The sequence below is a fragment of the Jaculus jaculus genome, chromosome 12 (genome assembly GCF_020740685.1).
Source record: "Jaculus jaculus isolate mJacJac1 chromosome 12, mJacJac1.mat.Y.cur, whole genome shotgun sequence".
Lineage (NCBI taxonomy): Eukaryota > Metazoa > Chordata > Mammalia > Rodentia > Dipodidae > Jaculus > Jaculus jaculus.
The window spans coordinates 3782988-3804128 of record NC_059113.1 but is presented as its reverse complement, the minus strand read 5'-3'; the positions used below and the strand labels follow the sequence as shown (position 1 = coordinate 3804128).

Genomic DNA, 21141 nt, shown 5'->3' with positions numbered 1-21141 from the left:
AGAGAAAGACAGATAGAGGGAGAGAGAGAGAATGGGCGCGCCAGGGCTTCCAGCCTCTGCAAACGAACTCCAGACATGTGCGCCCCCTTGTGCATCTGGCTAACGTGGGACCTGGGGAACCGCGCCTCGAACCGGGGTCCTTAGGCTTCACAGGCAAGCGCTTAACCGCTAAGCCATCTCTCCAGCCCAGTCTCCAACATTCTTAACCACATCAATGATTTGCTACACAGAAGAGATATATACAACTCCAGTGATAGTTACTAAATTTGGAAGCTTGTTTGTGATCCATGTTAAAACTTAGAAATGCTGATATAAATTTATGTATTCTTTGTGATTCATTCCATTCATTATTCAGCTGAGTTTTTGCCTTTGACAGTTTCTGCCCTTTTACCCACATACAATTGTCCCTCATACCTGTCGAGGACCCCTGTGGTGTCAAAATCAGTGCACACTTAAGTCTTAAGTAAGATGGTATAGAATTTACACATATGCTATAGGTCATCCTATATGTTTTAAGGCCTCTTTAGACCTTGAAATACTTCAAGTGGTATAAACAATATGTAAAAAATTATTATCCTATACTGTTCAGGAGTAATAAGAAAAAGTCTGTACGTGTTATATACAGGCACCTTGTTCTTTTGAGGGTTGGCTGGATCCTTGGATGAGATCCACTGTACAGTGAACTAACTTAACAGTCATAAACTATCTCCCTTTTCCTTGAAGACCTCAGTGCTTTAACTCTGATAGCAGCATCTTACTAGAAACAGGCAATGAAGGGAGACACAAAAGACAAAGTCAGAAGGGAAATAGGTCAGAGCTTCCAGCAGGTCCAAATTTGAAAATAGGTCCCTGAATTTAAGACCCAAAAGAGTTTTCACTCAGCAGAATGAGTATTTGGCTTTGAAACTCCAGATATTTAAGCCTTCATCCAAGAAACTTTCTGTTCTGTCTTTGTGAGAATTTCACATGAGTACCATCCAGACATGCCAAGGAAAGAGATCTGTGGATACCCAGTGATGCTGGCATTGCCACTTCTCACCACCGAGTGATGCTTATATTTAACCTGGAAAAGCAATTGTCCAGGCAAAGCCGGACCCAGCACTAAAAACAAAAAGACGTGTCCTCCGAGGCTCAGGAACCATGAGGTTGCCCTTACTCCATTTTGTTCTGTTAATATTAAACAAATAGATTTTTTTCCCCTCAGATTATAGACACCCTCCTACCACTTTTCTGGGTGAATTCATGGGGAAGAAGTTAGTTGGAATGTAGGCCCAAGATATTATTTAGAGTTTGTAAACATTTGAATTTTTCCACAAGTTTATATCCTAGGCAAGGGCAACTTGACTTGCTATTGCTTGAACTAGGAGTTAGAAATCCCTTTTCTCTTCTCCTGTTCTGCCAATGCTCTCAACAGACCTGCTGGGTGGGGGAGGGGCCCCAGGAAGGGGTAAGCAAAGTCTTCAATTACAGCGGATGATTTTCTAAGGACTGTCTTCTCATAACTTCTCACAGAAAGTGTCCCTTTATTTTGCATCCATTTTCTCTCATTCTCCCTCTACCTTTCCCTTTCCCCATCTCTTCTCTTCTCTTCTTTTTATTTTATTTTATTTTATTAATTTTGGTCTTTTGAGGTAGGGTCTCACTCTAGCTCAGGCTGACCTGGAATTCACTATGTAATCTCAGGGTGGCCTCTGCCTCCCCAGTGCTGGAATTGAAGGCGTGCGCCACCACGCCCTGAGGCTCCATCTCTTCATTTTGATTGTTGATGCCTCGTGGGGAGAGGCTGGCCTTCAGCCCCCTGAGCACACCTTGAGCTGTGCACACTTGTGTTTAGGTGTCATTGCACGTCCCTGGAGAAACCAACTCCCAAAGGCGCTGTTTGGCGGGAGCGCGCTGAGAAGTCCCTGGACTGGATCAGGATCTTGCCTCACGAGGGGCGCCATCTCCCAGCGCCCAGTGTTCCGCTGTCGTTTGGGCTGTGTACTTCTGACTCTTTCCTGACTCTTCTCCTTCACGTCAGCTGAGTTCTTTCCTCCCCCCGCACAGCCAGCAGCGACTCAAGTGGGGCCCCTCTGAAGCCTCCGGAGATTCGCACTTGGGCTGGCTGACACCAAGCAGGGAGAGGGTATCGCCCTGAGCAAACGACTTTCATCCTGGAGGCTTTTATGCCATGAAAGAAAATATCAAAGAGGGATTAATAATTTTAAACCAAACCACACTTAATTTTGTTAAATGTTTCATTCTTTCCCTGTGTGTACACCAAACCGATTACAGACTCCCCGCAAATGACTTGCACATTTCAGTGGCGTCATCTTTGGCAGAGGAGCCTCCGGTGACTGAGCGCCAGGAGATCCACTACCTTGTCTCACTGCTTCCTGTGAGAAATGTACCAGCCCGGGTACACGCCAACTAACTCCACCCACGACTGGTGTCTATTTTTTTTTTTTTTTACTTATTTTATAATCATGTATGGAGCATTTTCTAGTTCTTCACAAAGCTTAGCTTTCCAGCGTTGGAGCTAGCCACACAAGGCTGCTTAGCTCTTCGTGAGTGGACACTGCGTAAAGTGATCCCCAGGTTTCAGGGGCTCAGCTGCTGCGTGTGGTCAGCGGCCCCGGCGGGTGCAGCACGTGCCGGTCACCGCACAGCACCGCTGCAGATCTCAATCGTCTTGACAAAGCCACAAGGCACTTTTGGTTACGAGGTGCTGTTTGTGTTTGCTTTGGAAGCAGCGGAAAGCAGGGTGTGTGTGATGGGCTGGGAGAAGAGCCTTCCCGAATGCAGCGACGTAAGATCGTGAGTGGAGAGCCGAGCCCAGCGCCCGGCGGTGCCCATCCACAGGCACTTCCTCTAGTAGGACTTATCAAAGGGAGACAGAACTTTGGAGTAAGATTTATTAGCCAAAAGCTTAATAACTTTGTAACCTCATCTTTTTGCCAGACTTTGAAGACTTAATGGCAATATTGGCCATCTGAATAAAAAGCTCATTAGTGACCACTAATGATGTGTACCAAAGTCCCTTCATCGCAATATGAGAGACCAGCTTTTTGCTGATAAACCTAATCTGAATTCCTGGGACCAGTTGAGGTGCCCGAGATTCCAACATGGCAGTAACATGTTCTAAGGCCTGCCTGCCTAAGACTTATCTCTGTCTTGAGTGTATTCCTATGCTCTTAGGTTAAACCCATGAAACACAAACATTTTTTAAAAGTACATTTTGATGACTTTTTCAATCTGGGGGATTGAGCCTAGGATCTGGCTCCTTCCAGGGACATGCTTTACCATTGAGCTTTATCCGCAGAACTTTTTATTGTATTTTATCCAGGCTGACTTAGAATTTACTGTGTAGCACAAATGGGCCTTGAAGATGTGATTTCCTTGCCTTAGCCTCTTATACAGCTGTATTTATAGGCCTGTACTACCAGGCCTGGCTTATTTTATTTATTTTAAAAGGAAATTATTAAAATGTAGAAAAATAACATTTAAAGGAATCTTTGCTGGCTAGGAAAATTCCCTTCTCTTCCCTTCTTCTCTCCCTCCCTCCATCCTTCCTTCCTTCCCTCCTTCCTTTTCTTGCAGGGTCTTGCTATGTAGCTCAGGCACAGCAACTATACTTATTGACAATTGATTCTCTAGAACTAAGAGACTATTATAGTGGCAAGAAAATACTTCTAAGTCCCAAATTCTGTATTAAATCAGGCTCTGCAAAGTTGGATATCAGAAATGATCTAAAATCCCATACTTTAAGATACCTAAGAATGAGGGGATATAGCTTTGCTTTTTTAAATTCAAAAATAAGCTTCATTCCTATATTTTGTGACTAGATTTTCTTGTTAATTGAAATTCTCAACTTTTTACTACTACATTTAAGTTGTCTGTATTTTAGCAAGTGTGCATGCTAAACCAATACACACACACACACGCACACACACAGACGCACACACACACGCACACACACACGCACACGCACAATGTAGAGCTCCAAGAGTAGGTTGTTGGCTGTCACCCACCATACAAGGCATCGTTCATGTTGGTCCTGCTGAGTTTCGCAAGGCTGTTAGACAGATTATCAGGTCAGGCACATTAGTCAGTTTTCCTAAAGCAGAAGCAAGGGATGATGGGATGTGAGAGGCCATCCAGGTCAATCTATCTCCCTTTCCAGGTAATGAGAAAACAGAGGTCAGTGAAGCTGAGTGACTTGTCTACATCTACAGCTGACTGGGGTTAAGAACTAAAGCAGACTCACCTCTCTTCTCTCTCCTGTTCTAGACCCTTCTATGAGGCCAAGCTGAGTTCCGTGGGATTTTAGAAATGATACCCAAGCAGGTTACCTCCCACATCTGCAGTCAGAGCCTCTCAGGCTGCTGATGGGCAGAAGTGATGCTCTTGGATCCTGTCTGCCTTTCCTTGCTGTTAACTTGATGACAGAATTCTATATAAGCCTCTGTGGTCATTGCTGCTCTGTAAATCTTTGCCACTGTGACTATTACCATAAAAAGGATGGATTGACTTCTGACTGCAGAAAATAAATCACCCCAAGTTTTGACAGAAGAGTTAGAAAAAAAAGAAAAGATTAATTGGTTTTATTTAGTGGCTTATTGTTTATAGTGATAGCTATTAAAAATAGATAACCAGAGGCTAATAAATGTTAATGGTCCTTTCACTATTAGAAAAATCAATTGTCAGTGGATATAGCATATATTAATATATTATTTTGTTTATAAATCTTCAATAGCATGTAAAAAAAATTCATCCCTGAGAGAACTATTTTTTGAGAACTTGTCTAAGGTTAACATTTACTACCAAGAACAGATTTGGCAGGAGGAGATTTTAATCAACAGGAAATTTTAATGGCCTTTACAGCATTATTTTATAATTATAATAAAATGCACATGTAATTTGTCAAAATTGATAAACTCTTTGCCAAGGACTCTTACATATTTCTTTGAAACTTGTTCGAAAGCAGTTAGATAGATTTCTAAATGTAAGTAATTAAAATTGTATAGTATTGAGTTATTGACCAATGTTGGACTATTAATCAAGCTAAAAAATTCTACAATCAGTGCTCAGTGTGCTGCAGCTTGGTAAAATAATAGTATTTGTGTTCAGTGAGGCAAGTAGCCACAATTAAGCACTTCACTTGACAAATGAGAGGGTACACTTTATTTTGCACTTAATTGAATTGTACATGCTCGGCCACTGTTGTCTCCTGGCCCTTCATTTTGGTTTCTGCTCTTTGGAGCTTATGCATTTGCTAAAAGTAGAACAAATTAAGTCTGCTTTTGCCCCTTAATGCCACCAGCAATGTCTGGGCCACAAACCAGGGATTAGCGAGTACTGTTAATATCTTTCATGGCAGATTATTAATTTTCTGAACAGAATTTTTCATAAACTAGTGCCCCAGTAATGAATGATATAAAACAGCTTTGAATTGAGAACACACGTCAGGTTTTGAATCACTCACCAGATTCTGCTTAAGTAATTAGAAGAACTGCTAGAGAGGAAACTGAATTTTGATCTATTTTATGAAAACCAAAAATTAATTTATTTTTTGTGGGCTGGAAAGAATGTCCTTTGATAATCTTGCTAATTATCAGGTGTTTGTCACAACTTCCTTCTATTTACTTTTGCATCACAGTCAACCCTCTCTAGGCGTAGTGACATCCCATCATTTTTTTGCTATTATAAATCATTCCTTGCCACCAGCGTAAGCCAAGGAGATAGATAAGGCTCAAGAAAGAGACACAGTGGGTAAACGTTGGTGAGGGGCATAAGGAGTCATGATTGCTTTTTCAAACAGACACATTTGGGTACAGGTGTGCATTTACCTGGACACTGCCAATAGATATGCGATAGGTAGACCCCCGATAGTTCAGTGTGTATTAAAGCGTGTGCGCAACTTACCCACTGACCTGCATATTTCTCTGACTCTCCGAATAAAGCTCAAATACACTCCAATGACCTTGGCACCAGCAGTTTAGATCTTGTGAGGGCAGTTTATCCTTAGTCTTCTGAACCAACAGAAATAATAGCATCTGCTTCCCCTGCCTTACCCAGAGAGTTACTATAAGTATTAAAGTGGATAATAGACTTTAAAGCACTTTGAAAAGTTAAGAGTGCCACAGAAACCTAAAATACAATTATACATTCTCTTTTGTGCAATCAGCTTAATTTAACCTGTGCTTATCTTTGTAAGGCTTGTGAAAATACCCAGGTGTGTGCCGTGGGGAGATGAAGATAGGCAAGTAGGGTTCTTAAAATGGTGTGGTTACTACTGGAAGCGAACATTTGTTTGGGAAGTATGTCTCACTAGGTCTCTAAATTTTGTTCCTGTGACAAGGAGTAGAGGAAGTCTGCAAGCAGAGCTCTATGCTATGTCTTTTAAAAATGTGATTGTGTCACCAAAATGTCGTGGCTTTTCCTCACAGTGCTGACATCACTGAGCAACCCAGAAAACCATGACCAGGCAGTTTCTCTGTTCCTTTCAGACCCTACCAGTGCGGCCACTGCTCGCAGTCCTTCTCCCAGCCATCAGAACTGAGGAACCACGTGGTCACTCACTCTAGTGACAGGCCATTCAAGTGCGGCTACTGTGGCCGTGCCTTTGCTGGGGCCACCACCCTCAACAACCACATCCGGACCCACACTGGAGAAAAGCCCTTCAAGTAAGTCACAGCTAGCCACCTACCCTCTTTCTCTTAGCTTTTCTTGGGAGCTAGCAGACACATTGGCACAGCTCTGCCCCGCTCAGCCAAATTGGTGGAGAAGGCTACTTGGAAGGTCTGTGAGGCTGCTAGAGAATCTCTCGGATTTAGTGACCGACAGTTAGAAAAAGAAGTTCGAGAACCTACAGATTGGTCTGGCTCAAGTTTTGCAATCTTGAACATGAATGATCTTTCTAATCTGTTTTCTCATCAGTAAAATAAGGAGGCAAATATTATTTCCAGTTCCAGAGAACCTGTGTGTCTGGCTTTTATTTAGAAGCCACAGCTAACTCACAGTCATCAGCTCTGTGACTATGACAAGTGGGGGTCAGGGCCATGAGGGTTGGATATGTGAACAATTCTCTCTTGAGAAACGTTTGGGATTTGAACGAACTATTTCCTCTTTCTGAACCTATTGCAATAGCCCTCTTGTGCCTTTTTGGTGTGTACTTTGGATCTTAAAATGACCCTATTGGTAAGAAACTAAAATTATAAACAAAGGGCACATTGACTTTTTGAATATTCAGAGACTGTTGTTAAACTGAGTTAGTGCTAAGGTGTTTAGCAAGGTCAAGGCACCTGAGCAAGAGAATGTGTTTTGTGTTCTAACCAGAACATCAGCGGCGCACGTTGGATCATGCAGCATGGTCTGGTCATGTGCTGATTCACCCACCCGCCCATCCATCTACGGAGCCAGCCAGTCAATTACATGTGTTCATCCAACAAGTATTTATTGCGCACACACTCTTAAATTGGGCACGGATAGGCACAAGGGGTGAATGAGACTCGGTCCCCTTCCATCCCAAGCTTGACCTCACACTCTAAGGGGAGGCCCAGTTAATAAATATTACAACCTGGCCTGAGACGTGTAACAATAAGACACGCATGTCCCGTGTTTGAGAGTAGCAGATAAACGTGTGGGAGACAATGGGTAAGATGTGCTTTCAAGGATCAGGAGGAACTTGCCAGACTTGTCAGGGAGGAGAGGTCGTATTTCTGGTAGCTCCGGCATGTGGAAAGGCCTGGAAAGGGGGGAGCCTGCAGGCGTCAGGTCCGTGGTGTCAGCAGCTGCTGTGTTTGGTGAACACTGTGCCCTTCAGCCTCTCACATCTCTTCCCATTTGCCGTGCAGGCGAACTGTGTTGGAGAAGGACCATTCAGAAGCTAGATGATAGTGTTGAGTCAGGTTCGCCCTTCTGGCGGAAATCACCCAACCAAGAGCAGCTTGTGGTAAAAAAGTAGGTTTATTTTGGCTTACAGGCTCAAATAGGAAGCTCCATGATGGCAAGGGGAAATGATGGTGTGAGCAGAGGGTGGACATCACCCCCTGGCCAACATCAGGTGGACCATAGCAACAGGAGAATGTGTCAAACACTGGCAAGAGGAAACAGGCTATAATTCCCGTAAGCCCGCCCCCAACAATACACCGCCTCCAGGAGGTGTTAATTCCCAGTTGCTATCAGCTGGGTAGACAAGAGTTCAGAATACCTAAGGTTATGGGGGACACCTGAATCAAACCACCACAGACAGACAGACAGACAGACAGACAGATAATAGATGTTCAGCCGTATTTATCTTCTGTAGGACAAGATCAAGACGGGAGATGACTCCGGCATAGGAGACTAATCTCTCACTCAGTCTCAGCTAGTGAGTCTTCTCAGAGTCTCGTGAGCCACGGCTTTCCCACGGCACCTTCTGTTGGGACACTGCTGTGTACTTCCTGAGGCCAGGCTTACCTCAGGTCCTGCATGCTGCCTGAGCCAGTGGTCTGCTAGCAAAGGGAGGAGGTCACAGAAAGTGGTCATCTCTTCAACTCTTCAAGAATTAGTTACCTCTGACCCTCATTCAAAACTATGCTTTGCAATGGTTGAACTGATATTATCGAAAACAGTGGGGGTGTTTGTTTGTTTGTGTGTGTGTATGTTTGGTTTGGGGCTATGTGCCTAGATGTAGCTTACTCGCTGCTTAAACGTTTTAAAGGCTTCTGGCCAAGGGAGCAGGATGGGTCCTAAAGTCGGGCTTATAACATTCCAGCCAGGCTGAGCCTCTAGATGCTGCCATAGTGCACAGAGGGGGCCTTTGTCTAGTCCAGGGAGAGGCCAGCTGGCTTATCCCAGTCTTGGGAATTCCCTGTCACTGGTGTTTGGGACCTTCCTGGGTGGACTTTGTCATCACCCTGACCCCTGGGGGACTCAGGTTCTGGCTTTGCCATTGCTCTGGATGTCGTTTTATTCAAAAGCAAAGGCTGGAAGGCTGAAGATCGCTCTGGTCCCTTGTATAAGAGAGGGCAGCCAGATGGATTCAGTGCCAGCAATCAGATTGATTTTTATCTTGTTGCTGTGTAAATAGATTTTAGTAATTAATTGAAGAGGTTTCAGGGTCAAAATGAGAAATAGATTTCTATTAATGTTAAGGTGTTACTTATGTGTAACCTCGTTGACTCCACTCAATTTTTTTCTTTAACATCCTGTTTTTGTCATGTTTCCAATAGAGCTGCCATCTTAGCTTAATTTTAATTCATCAGATCAGTACTTTAAGAGCTTTAGTGATTCTATTTTCCCTCCTTACTAGCAGATTTTGTGTGTGTGTGTGTTTGTGTGTGTGTGTGTGTGTGTGTGTGTGTGTGTGTGAACATGCCTGAATTCATCTGGGAAAAGCAAGTGAGCAAAAAATAGTGACAGGACTAGGCTTGCAGGATTCAGTTCCTTGTGGTTGTTTTGGACCTTCCATTCCTTTTCTTAGCAAAAGAGTCATAGGCTACAATATTTTGGGAATTAAAAAATGATCAACTATGTGTTTCTACATGGGAGAACTAAGTGTACACTTACATTAGAACAAAATTTAAACATTGTCTTGGAAATGGAAAGTTAAATTCCTTAGTGTATATAGCCAGGTCTTCAAGATTATACTGTCCCAAGGGAGTTTGGGAATCTTCCAACCATAGCTCATGGATATCCAAGCCATGGACAGTTGTAAATATTATGAAGATAAATGGTTACAAGCCTATAAAATAAACATTCAAACAAAAACTTTTGTTGCAGATTAGTCAATAAAAAGGGCTTGGCCATAACAGTTCATTCTACTACCTCAGCTAATGGATACTGGCTTAAACAATGTTGCAGAGATGGAAAAGAGTCTTGTAAAGATGCGCAAACCTAAACTGCACGCCCCAGGCAGCCTCCAACTAGATGACCCAGATGGCTCAGTCCCCAAACTGTCCTCTCAATCCAGGGTCAAGAGGCCTTCTCAAATCTCGGGGCGAGGGGAAACTGAGCCTGCCCCATTGAGGGGAAGCCTCTTCCTTGATCTTAGCTCTGCAGTGGGTCTGACGGCACATGGAGATGGCTTGCTTCCAGGGAAGGCTGGTGAAATGGTGTCTTTACAAGACTGAACCACCGTCCAGCTTTCTCTCCCATGTGATCAGCTCTAGCTTCCCACCCCAGTGGGAAAAAAAATTATGTCCCAAGTTCTAGGCAGATCACCAACTTGTTGACAGCGATCCTCTGCTGCTGACTTGGAATTTCTAAGATGAAAACACATGCAGGAAAAGTGAAGAAAGAAGTTCTACTGAGGGTCGTGGATCTCAGTTTCTTGTGAGAGGCTGGAGGTCATGGAAAAGAAGCAGTGAAAGGCTGAACTTGTCTCACTTAACAGCAACGGCCAAGCAACTTACTGCAGCGAGCGGGGTGGGCATGGGGCTGTTGGCAAGCTCCCGGTGAGGGCTCATGTTCATCCCTCCCTGTCCGGTACAGCATGTAATCTCACAAGGGTTTGGGTAGAGGGTCCATTTGAGCGGCCTGTAGCCTGCCTTCTGAGAATGGGAAACTGGGCAGGCAGGCAAGGACTTGCCTTGGAGTCTTCACCCTCTTTACAAGCCAAAGAAACATATTCGCCACTGTTTTGCCTACAGTCACTGGAGTCTAGGCAGTATACTGAAATCAGAGAAAATTCCAAAGGACATCCAATATTCGAGAAGGACCTTAGGCAAAAATCACAGTGAATCCAAAGAGCAGGCCAGTAGATATGTATCAAGCATATCCCATGTGCAAAATCCTGTGCAGTTTGGTCCAGTTCAAGAAGTATTTTTGTGGCAAGTGGCAGGTATACAGAAGCCTCTTGCAGGTTTTCTATGCAACACCACCATTTTGTGAATGATCCAGTCAACCACCCCAATAAGAGAAGAAGGGTCTCGAACCATAGAGGAAAGCAAGTCCAATGCAGACTCTCGTGTCTGTAGAAGTTGGGGTCTTCATGCTTGCTGAAAGATGTGGAGGACTTTCTACGTGTGTGTTCCTGAGATGTCCCCTTCAAGGCGATGGCATTGGCACCTGTTCCCCCAGAAGATGCAGTGAAGACCTATGTAAGCCTCTCTTCTTTCCTGGCCTGCTCCCTTCTTCTCCCGCTGGACTGCAAGGAGCCCAGGGTCAGAGGTAGATGCTCATGCCTGTCATTTGCCTGAGGTTGAGATTCAGCGTTAAGTAAATGCCAATTCAGCTGGAGTTGAATTTCTCCGACCTTCCAGGACCAAGGTCCTTGAATCAGTCTTTCTAATGAGTTTCGTGAAGTTGTGATAATATTCTGTAAAGAAAATTTCGCTAATGTGTAAGATAATGAATACAAAATTTGGGCCCTTGTCTTGTTTTTTAAAAAGATACATATATATGTATATATAGACTTCTGGCCAAGATGGCGACCGCCTAGCTGCGCTGCAAATCCTGGGAAAAGAAAGATAGATGCAGATCCTAAGGAGAGAGCCACCCCATCATACCTCAAAAGGGTCCCGACTGAAACTAAGGAAAATTGGAGAAACAAGCAAGGGTGCTGTTTTCCTGATGAACCGGATACCAGCATAAGGGGAAGGAGACCAACACAGAGAAAAATCAACGCCTACCAAATCAGAGAGCCAGAGCCCCAGAGGCCCCAACACCTAATTACTGAAGCAAACCAAAATGAACACAACATGGCTCAGGGAAATTTTGCGGAAAGAGTGTCAGAGCCACATGTTGGGTCATGATATGCAGAGACATTTATCCTACCCATAACTGTGGACTAACTCCACAATGCATGACCCATATACCTCAACAAGGCAGGGCCAATGGGGAGGGGTAGGTCATGGATGAGCCTAATAATGGTACCAAACTGCCTGTATTTGCTGAATACAAAACTAATTTAAAAAAATAAAAAAGAAATAAATAAATAAAAAAGAAATACAAAATCTCTGTAACAGGAAGGTTTTTTTGATAAAAACTTGTGTGAGACTCATGGAACTTTTGTCCGAAAACCTGTTTGTAAGAAGATATAGAAAGGAATGCTGTGAAATGAACCTTGCTTCAGTCCTGGCTTCAAAAAAAAAAAAAAAAATATATATATATATATATATATATATATATATATATATATATGATATACATATATATATATCTTTTTAAATACATATATGTCTTTATTTCCTCAAATATGTAAATTCACATAATTCCCCAATCATATCAATATTATTTCTACTAGCCCACTTTCCTCAAGAAGAGGGCTTTCCCTCTCTTTCCAGGTAATTTCTGCACAAGGGTATGTGGTTTTTTTTCTCATATTTGGTGAGATGGTGCCAGACATGAGTTTTCAGGAACAAACTCCTCATGCACAGTATAGATAAGTAGATTTTCCTGATAGTCACATATAAATATGTATGCATGTAAATATGAGTGAGAAATTTAAGCAGACACTGAAAAAACATGTGACTCTTAATGTACCCATCCAGCATGGAGATCTAAATGCTACAAAGAGCCATGGACTCTCTGCCTTGTATAAAGCATTAAGTCTTCCACTTCAGAATTCTTCACATTCTAATATATAGGATCAGAAGGGCAAAAGCATGACCCAGGTAAATTGTCATTCCTCACAATTGTTCAAACTATTTTGCTCTCTTTGAAATTGATTCTAGAACTTCAAAATTAAAAAAAAGAAATATAATAATTTGAAAGTTTGTCAAGCCGTGAAAGGTAGTATATTTTGACACACTAATCCCGTAACTAATCAGTTTTCTAATAAACAATCAGCAGTTTGCTAGCATGTCATCAGCACTCCAGGAGCTTGGGAGAGGGGATGAGCTGCCCGTGGACGTTAATGAATACACCAAAAATCATTAGGTGATCAATACTTCTGAGTTATTTTCATTGAGCTGATAGGTCCTGATACATTAAAGCTGACATTATACATTTGTCAAGATCACAGTGCAGTTTTTAACAGTGGAACAGGCTTCTAGAAATATTCTCTGGAAGACACTCAGCCACCTAGCCTCTTCTCTGTGGCACACTGGCTGGTGCAGGGGCTTGGGAACTGTAAGCGTGCAGCCGAGCTCTAGCCTTCCGGTATTCCCAGGGAGGGGAGAACCCCCAAATCCAGTGGGGGTGCTCCACGTCCATAGCCATGCTTGTGGCAAGGCACATTCTATAGTTTACCGAAGAGGAGAGAGAGAAGTGCTCACCAGCTCCTGGACAAGTGGCTCACTCCTCTGTGGTGGGGCGGTGGGCTTTCTCTTTGCCTCTGCCCCAAACCCAAGATGTGAAGACTGCAGCCTTTAAAAGAGGCCATTGCAACTCCTCGTGACAATCCTTTTCTTCAAAGCATTGAGGGGGACCATGAAAGGAGTGGCTGTGGCTGGTGTGGTCACTGGGCTCTCCCCGGTGCTGGGAAAGGGATGTGGGTAGCACATAGATGAGGAACGTAGCAAGAGGGAGATTCTGTGTAATTTAGGTTGCTGTCATGGCGTGTGTGTGCATATGCATGTGCGTGTGTGTACTGCCTTTTCATAGATTAAGTGTGTGTATGTGCGTGTGTGTGTGTGTACTGCCTTTTCATAAATTAGGTAGCTATTAAACATGGGAGATAGGAATTGACACAAGTTCTCTGCAATCTTTTCTTCTTTCTTTGTAAAAACATATTTTTTATTTTTGTTTATTTGTTAGAGAGGAAGGGAGAGAGAGAGAGAGAGAATAGACACACCAGGGCCTCTAGCCATTATAAACGAATTCCAGACATATGTGCCACCAAGTGCATCTGGCTTACGTGGGTACTGGGGAATCAAACCTGGGTCCTTGGGCTTTGTAAGCAAGCACCTTAATTTCTAAGCCATCTCTCCAGTCCTGTCCTTCTTATTTAAGAGAAGGAGATATGCTTGAAGTGTAAAGCTCACGTTCTCATCTCTGGCCCAGTGGCTCGTGCGTATGTCATTTCTTTAGGGTTGAGCCTCTTAAAGCACTGAAACATCCATTGATTCCCAGTTTCATACTTTTTCTGAGTCTTCCCTTCCCTATGGCCACAGACCTTTGTTTTATAAATTGTGTTGGCCCTAAATTTCACCAGACTGTGATACTGTATCAAGCTTTTAGGAAAATAAAACAGTACCCTCCCAAGGCCCCCACACAAGCTAATGTATTGCTTGCCACCAGTTTGCGAATTGTGTGATGACGACTCTTCTGGCCATTGTGCTGAGGGGAGTAGAATTCTGGATTTCAAATTAGCAGCAGGTGAAATTCTATTTGTCATCAATTTCTCTTTGGGGTTTCAGAACAGAAAACTGCAGACAAGCTGCTGCTTTGATGGCTCACTCTTAAAAATCTCTTTTTGTTCTTTATCTATTTGAAGTGACAGTGATCAGGGCTGCAACAGGACAGGGCTCTCTGGAGAAATCACCTTCCCCTGCCTATTGACAGACCCCTCTGTTGTACACCAGACGGGCTTTGTCCCATCCCGGGCATCCAGGCCTTGGAAGGAGCCACCAATTAAACCTCTTGAGCCGGTAAAATCCGAAGGCACTTTGGAGTGTCTGCTCTGATTAGACAGGATGAGAGGAGGCCCATCACCCTGCAGGCCCCACTCCCTGGTCTCAATTTTCTCTCTTGCCTCCACCAGGTGCGAGAGGTGTGAGAGAAGCTTCACGCAGGCCACCCAGCTGAGCCGACACCAGCGGATGCCCAATGAGTGCAAGCCAATAACCGAGAGCCCCGAATCAATCGAAGTGGATTAACTGATTGACTGGTTGGAATTAAACTGCAAGGAAAGTCATGATTAAATGTCACGGACACTTAAGCAAAACCAAAGATTTCCTCTGAGCAACTTTCAATCAGTCCCAGAAAACCAAAAGCAGTAATAAAATAAGTAAGATGTTAAGAGATATTGATCCTGGCGTGGAAGTCAGACCAGGAGAGAGGTTATTTATTTATGACTAGGGACGAGACTGATTTCCGTGGACAACTCACCTGGGGTGGCTAACATTTCCAGTCCCAACCTTGTCTTTTTGCTTTGTTTCTAAAAAGGTTTTTTTTTTAACTGTTATTTAATACCAAAGGAAGGAATCAAATGGATTCTTCTGCCCACAGTTGTGACTAAGAATGCACAGGGACGTGGTTCACGGTGCACCTTTTTTGTTTGTTTGTGTGTTTGGTAGCATGTTTCAAGGGGACCCATCGTGCAGCCTTCTTCGGGCCCTGGCCAGCGCTGGGTGCCCGCGGGAGCCTGGGGCAGCAGCAGCAGCAGAAGCAGGAGCGCGGTGGCGGCGGCGGCGGCGGCGGTGGAGGCGCCTGGACTCACTTTCTCACGCACTTTCACGCGGCTCCTCCCGCCCGCCCGCCCGGAGAGGAGGCAGGAAAGCCTGAAAGGCAAGAAAACTGCTTCAGGTTCAAATTCAAAGGGAAACGCAGGGGACTTAACTTTGTCCTGATCACAGTGTTCACAGACATCGAAAATGTACGGGGCTTCATAACACAGAATATTGTTCTGAAGCAGCTAGTTGAGAAAATGTTTTCAATAACATGTTAGCCTAAAAGAAAAAGTGAAAACAGAAATAAAGTTCTTTTGGTCTGAGGCTGAATATAAGGTATTAGGCTTCACGTAATTTGGGTTTTTTTATGTGTAAGTGTTGGACATGTGAGTAGCATGGTACAGAGCCCCATCGTCCATCCTCCCAGCAGCATGCCCCCCTGATTTACACAGGTAAGGCCTGGGGGTCCCCATTGCGCCCTGCTCAGTGTGTCAAGGACATTGCCACAGAACAGGTGAAAATCAGCCAGACAAGAAAGCAGTGTGAGGAGGAGCCGCCACCGGGATGCAGTTAGAACAGACTGCTGGGAACAGCTACTTCCACCAATCGGGACCCCCTTTCCTGCCCTGGCACCGGCTTAGTCAAAAGAGAAAGAACTATGTACGCCCCTTCTTGACTGAGTGCTTGGAAATTGAGTTTAACTTTTGCTGCCTTTTGGTGGTACAACAATGGTATTCAATACAATCGAATCCCGGTCGATGAAACAATCCCATGTCAAGAAGAGAACATGGCTTCCCGTGGCTGTTGGTCCCTTAGCTCTCAGCAACAAGGCAAAAACGGAGCCTACCTCCCTTGCCGGTTTAGATAAAAGTTGGATATTGATTTGGAGGGCTTGGTGGTGATCATTTCTGATTGCAGGGTCTTAGTCACTTGGTAGGTAGGCACAGCTTTCCTTGCTTTTGAGCTCTGCACTTTCTTCTCTCAAAATAAATTAAAAAAAAAGACACATATAACAGAACTTACTACTGAAGGGCGAAGGGACCATGTAGTTCCATGTACTCTATCACGATGTCCTTGGTCTTTCAAAAATCTTCTCTTTTCAATTTTGTTTCAATATGCATTCATTTATTGTAGAAAAAGGCAGGCCTCATTAATTGGGCTTGTGGTTAGAATAAACACTAGAATTATGGTCAGAGAGGGGGCGTGGTTAATTCTGATCTTGGTAGCCCAATCTCAAGTCCCTCCCCAGCTCTTGTTGCCTTGTGGTCATGGGAGTCATAAGCCGCCCACGCTGTGGTGTGACTGGTGCGGATAGGAAGTGTCCCCTGTGGCAGGTAGGAACGCGTTCTGGCTTCACAGTCCCTGCTCCAGGAGCTGGAGGCATTTGCCAACGTGCGTCCCTGGGAAGGGTGGAACAACTGCACGGATATACTGACCCAACCCTAGAGAGAAAATGACAGACCAGCCACATGGAGAGCCGACGTGCTTAAGTGAGGTGAAATAGCTGGATGAACCTTCTGAAAGGATAAAGGACTTCATCTCTTATGTTTCTGTTTCCTTCTTCAGTGATAAAAACTGGTTTAGCAATTGGCCTCATTTCCCAGTGGCGCATCAGGCAGCCCACCCAGCTCTGGGGCGGGGCTGTACTGGAGGATGAGGCCCTCACTCTGCCCTTGGCATCTGGACTGGAAGAGCTCCCACTGCAGTGAGTTCTACCCTGGTAGCAAATACGCTCTGCACGTGGCTGCTACCCCTATCAATAGGCTGTCCCACTATTCTCCATCTGGATCTAGCCTTTCCCCTTTGTTATTAGCAACAGTTTCTTGTGGGGAGCTCAACAAAACAATTTTTTTCCACAGATCTATCAAATTTGATCAGCAAACGCTTTCTGCTTAACAAATAGCAAATGGGACATTTTGAAATTCCAGGCAGTTGTAGGCAATCACAGTGCTCTCACCGTCAAGCCATCACCTCCCCCTTCAGAGCAGCCGGCCATCTGTCCACGGACAGGCCTGCGCTTACGGGTGCACTCGGACCCCGGAGCAGGGGCGGAGAGCAGCGTGTGCGGGCAGGAGTTTCTCCTCGCCACCTCTCTGCAAATGGCACACTGAAGTTTTAAATTTAGAATGGACACATAATCCTTGGGGACACAGTAAGTGGTTGGCAGAAGTTGTAGTCTTAAAGGTTTACTAGTTCCTCTTACTAATACCTTTGTAACCAACAATGGTATGAAGAGAATACAAGCTCTGAGTCACCCAGGAAAAGATGGTATCTCAGAGGAAAAACATGATGGTTCGAAGTACACTAGGGTTTGGCTCTTGAAGCAATCATTCTTTTCTCTGTTAAGGGAGACTGAATTTTTTCCACATTAAGACTTTCCATCCTGGTGCTGGAGAGAAGGCTTAGCAGTTAAAGCACTTGCCTGCAAAGCCAAAGGACCCGGCTTCAGTTCCCCAGTACCTGCATAAGCCAGATGCACAAGGTGGCACATGTATCTGGAGTTTGTTTGCAGTGGCTAGGGGTCCTGGAGTGCTCATTGTCTCTCTCTCTCTTTCTCTCTCTCTCCTTGGATCTTTTTCTCTCTCTCAAATAAATAAAAAGTAAATGAAAGACTTTCCTACCATGTACTCTGTTTAGCTAAGGGACTGGGCCGGAGGGTAGTGAGCATGAAGTTTGGGGTGCAGTGGGAGGGGAGAGGGCTACAGGCTATCACATTTCTCGGAAAAACCTCAGCAACCTAAATGAAAGCTAAATCCTTCTCTTGTTAAATGTGCATTATATTTTTCAAAATTCATTTTTTTCCTTCATATTTACAAACTATCTATTTCAGGGGAGTTATGCTTTCATTAAGATATTGCATGGGTAACTAAAGCTACAAAACTTAACCATGCATCATTCATACAGGTTGGTCCTATCAAAACAAGTGGAGCCTGGTTGGAAAGCTGCTTATAGTGGAAAGAGATTATGATAGCACTCCCGTCTTCACAGAGGTTGCAACACACTGACCTATACCAAAGAAAAATTTCATTCATTTACCAGTTTATCAGGCTTTTATTTTCCCCATGAATTGATTGGTTCATTGGTCATTCATTTACTCAACAAATACTTGTTGAACTGTGCCAAGACCACTGGAGCTGTTCATCATAAGCAACATTATTTGAATGACTACTGGTGAGAAAATTGTATTGTCCTCCCAAGTGGCCAGTGAGCTGCATGGGTGTTTGCAGGCGCCTGTCTCAGTGATGCTGAGGAGTGGGTGGGCCGTGAGCTCAGCTTAAGACCAGACAGTAGCAGGTTTCCAAACGAATTCAGGTGCACAGCTTGGCTGTCTTTGGCTGGCCCATGATGGTAACAAGCGCCCAGCCAGGATTGGAGCCAGTGTCTAAAGGTTTCGTGACCCCATCTCAGTGATAAGGCAACTAGTGGGAACAGGCCTGGAGCTGCTCAGGGAGGCAGCGTCACAGACCCCGAGCGAGCCGGGTTGAGCTGTCTCATGAACGAGGGGCCGTGGAGGGCTGTGCCTGTGCCCAGTGCGCGGCCATGGTGCTCAGAGGTGGGGACTCCCACGTGATCTTCCTCAGAAGGTGCCTGGACTGTACTGGGTACTTAGAGAAGGGGTCAGAGTGGATATTCATCCATCCCTGGTTGTGAAAAAACAGTAGTTTGTTTCAGTGTTTTAATCTCACCGTCAAACTTTCTAGGCATCAAAATCGGAAGCTATTCCTCTTCAATCACACCATCCTTGGAGGCCCCAGGTCTCCAGTACATCACTGTAAAACTAGTTGCTGATAATTGGTTACTTGGGCTCATGTAAAAAAGAATATTCAATTGATTTTCCTAGAAGTGGCTTCATTTTTTAACTTTAAGTCATTGCACTAATTAAAATATCAGATGTTAGCTCTGTTGCATTGTTTGAATGGAAACATGGCACATCTCGCTGACTAGGGCCTTGGCAAAGCAGCAGGGGCCCAGCACGCGGTCAGTGCGTGCACACCCAGCAGCCTGTGTTTAGGAGCAAACCCATGGTGCTCCTGTTAAGGTTACATGGGTCTTAAGAAATCATGCCAGGAACAAAAATCCTTGGTGTGAATTTACTTTACTTCCCATAGTCTTTCCTAACTCCTGGTATCAAATGCTGAGAGGTACGAATTAGAGACATGCTTCTTTTAAGTGGTAACAGCAGGTTCCAGAAATGTCATCCTCTTTAAAGTGGAGAGCTTCAGAGACATGTTTTGCAGTGCCTCAGTGCTCAGACACTTTTCCACCCACAAGTCTGAGGTCTCTTCAACAGTGCTTATCTGAACTCCCACAAAACAGCAACACAGATTCCAGGGAAAGGCTGCATACGTCAGCCTTCCTGCAGGTGAAATTCTACAAATCCGAAGATCAGCTGTCATGTCCAACTGGTCAAAAGGAGCTAAACTGACTGAATGAATATAATTTTATCCCATGAAGCCTGTATGCAGAAGGTTGGCCTGGATTCTTGGGTTATGTTTAACATTTAAAATATTTAGTTTCTTCTTTTAATTTACTATTTCAGATGGTTCATCAGATCAAGATGTAAAATGACCCAAGCCAGAAATACATTAAAAACTAACACATTTTCTTCCCTATGAACCAAAGATGCTATCTGTACTTGGAAAACAATCTGTTAAGTGGAAAAAAAAGGAGACTTGAGTTTCTTCACTCAGATGCCGAGAAAGACGGCGATGACCGTCACTTACATTGGGTAGCTGCTGCCAGGCCCTGTTCTGAGGGCTCAGCAAGGCTTGTCCACTTTAACCCTTACTCACTCTTTGACAAAAGCATTCCATTAGACTTCTGTGTCTCATCTCTAACTTAACAGTATTATCTCACAGTTTCTTTATTTCCCCCACTGCAAAAGAGAACATGCTTTCCTGTGCAAAGCCTCTTTATGAGTACAAGAACTTTAAAATTTAATACTATAAATATAACTTATTTATATGACGTATTTATGAAAACAATGTGAAAATACTTTTTAACTCCGAGTCCTTGAAGATGCCGAGTTTAATCTCCATTCTGGGCTGCTGGGCAGCAGAATTTCAAACACCTCATTGCTGGCAGGCACCTTTTGTTTTTCTAAACACGCAGCTAAAATTCCACATTAAAAGAAAAAAATAACCCTTTCAAATGTGTGAAGCACATTGGGACAAATGGCAACCGCGAGGAAGGGCTGTCGCGCTGGAGAGTGGCCCAGGGGAAAGGGAACGCCAGGGGCTAGTGCAAACACCCCCCCCCCCACCCGGGCAGGGTCCCCCCTTTGTTCTGGCTGAATGCTGAGTGAATTACTCTCCAGGCATCAATGGAGCAATTATGCAGTATCCATTAACAACACAGGCTTATGTGGTAGCCTGTGGTCTTAAAGCAAGAAGGTGGAAAGATTGTCGTCGCTATGGGCAAATGTTGTAGTTACATGTGGAAGGTACACTGAGGACCACTTCAAGTTCTTGGTCATCCAGATGAAACTGTTTGTGAGGTTGGTTCCAAAGGCAAGATTACCAGATTTCACAAACTGGCTTTCTTACCAGGCAATTCTTTGTTGTGGCATTGAAACCACCGTGTATGCCGCCTTCTTCCAGGTTCTGATTCTAACAGGGACGTTTGTTAAGGCAATGAATGTGTTTCCATGTCAATTGAACATGGCAGGCTCCAAGATGGTATTTCCTGTTTCCTGCCTTGCAAAACATCTCTATTACTGCCTTTCTTCCCCAAAGCTTGGCACATCATCCTTAACCAAAAACAATGTTGATATAAACTTAAGCAGTTGGAGATACATTTCCACAGCAGAATTCTTTTGTGTTTAAAAAAACAACAGCACAGAAACTCTGCCATAGCAGGTGATTGCCACATGTTGGGGATAGCGGCCATTCCAGACCCAATGTCC

The 21141-nt window shown here is 44.2% G+C and overlaps 1 protein-coding gene across 1 annotated transcript in view; it reads left to right on the top strand.

Moving 5' to 3' along the window:
* The window catches only part of Prdm6 (PR/SET domain 6), a 112038-nt gene extending 96793 nt beyond the window's left edge, over positions 1–15245 (top strand). Inside the window, exons 7-8 of the mRNA XM_045131420.1 lie at positions 6489–6665; positions 14609–15245. Coding sequence (XP_044987355.1) covers positions 6489–6665; positions 14609–14723 — 292 coding nt within the window. The 3' untranslated portion in view covers positions 14724–15245. The remainder of the gene's footprint in view (positions 1–6488; positions 6666–14608) is intronic.
* Positions 15246–21141: the final 5896 nt, after the last annotated feature.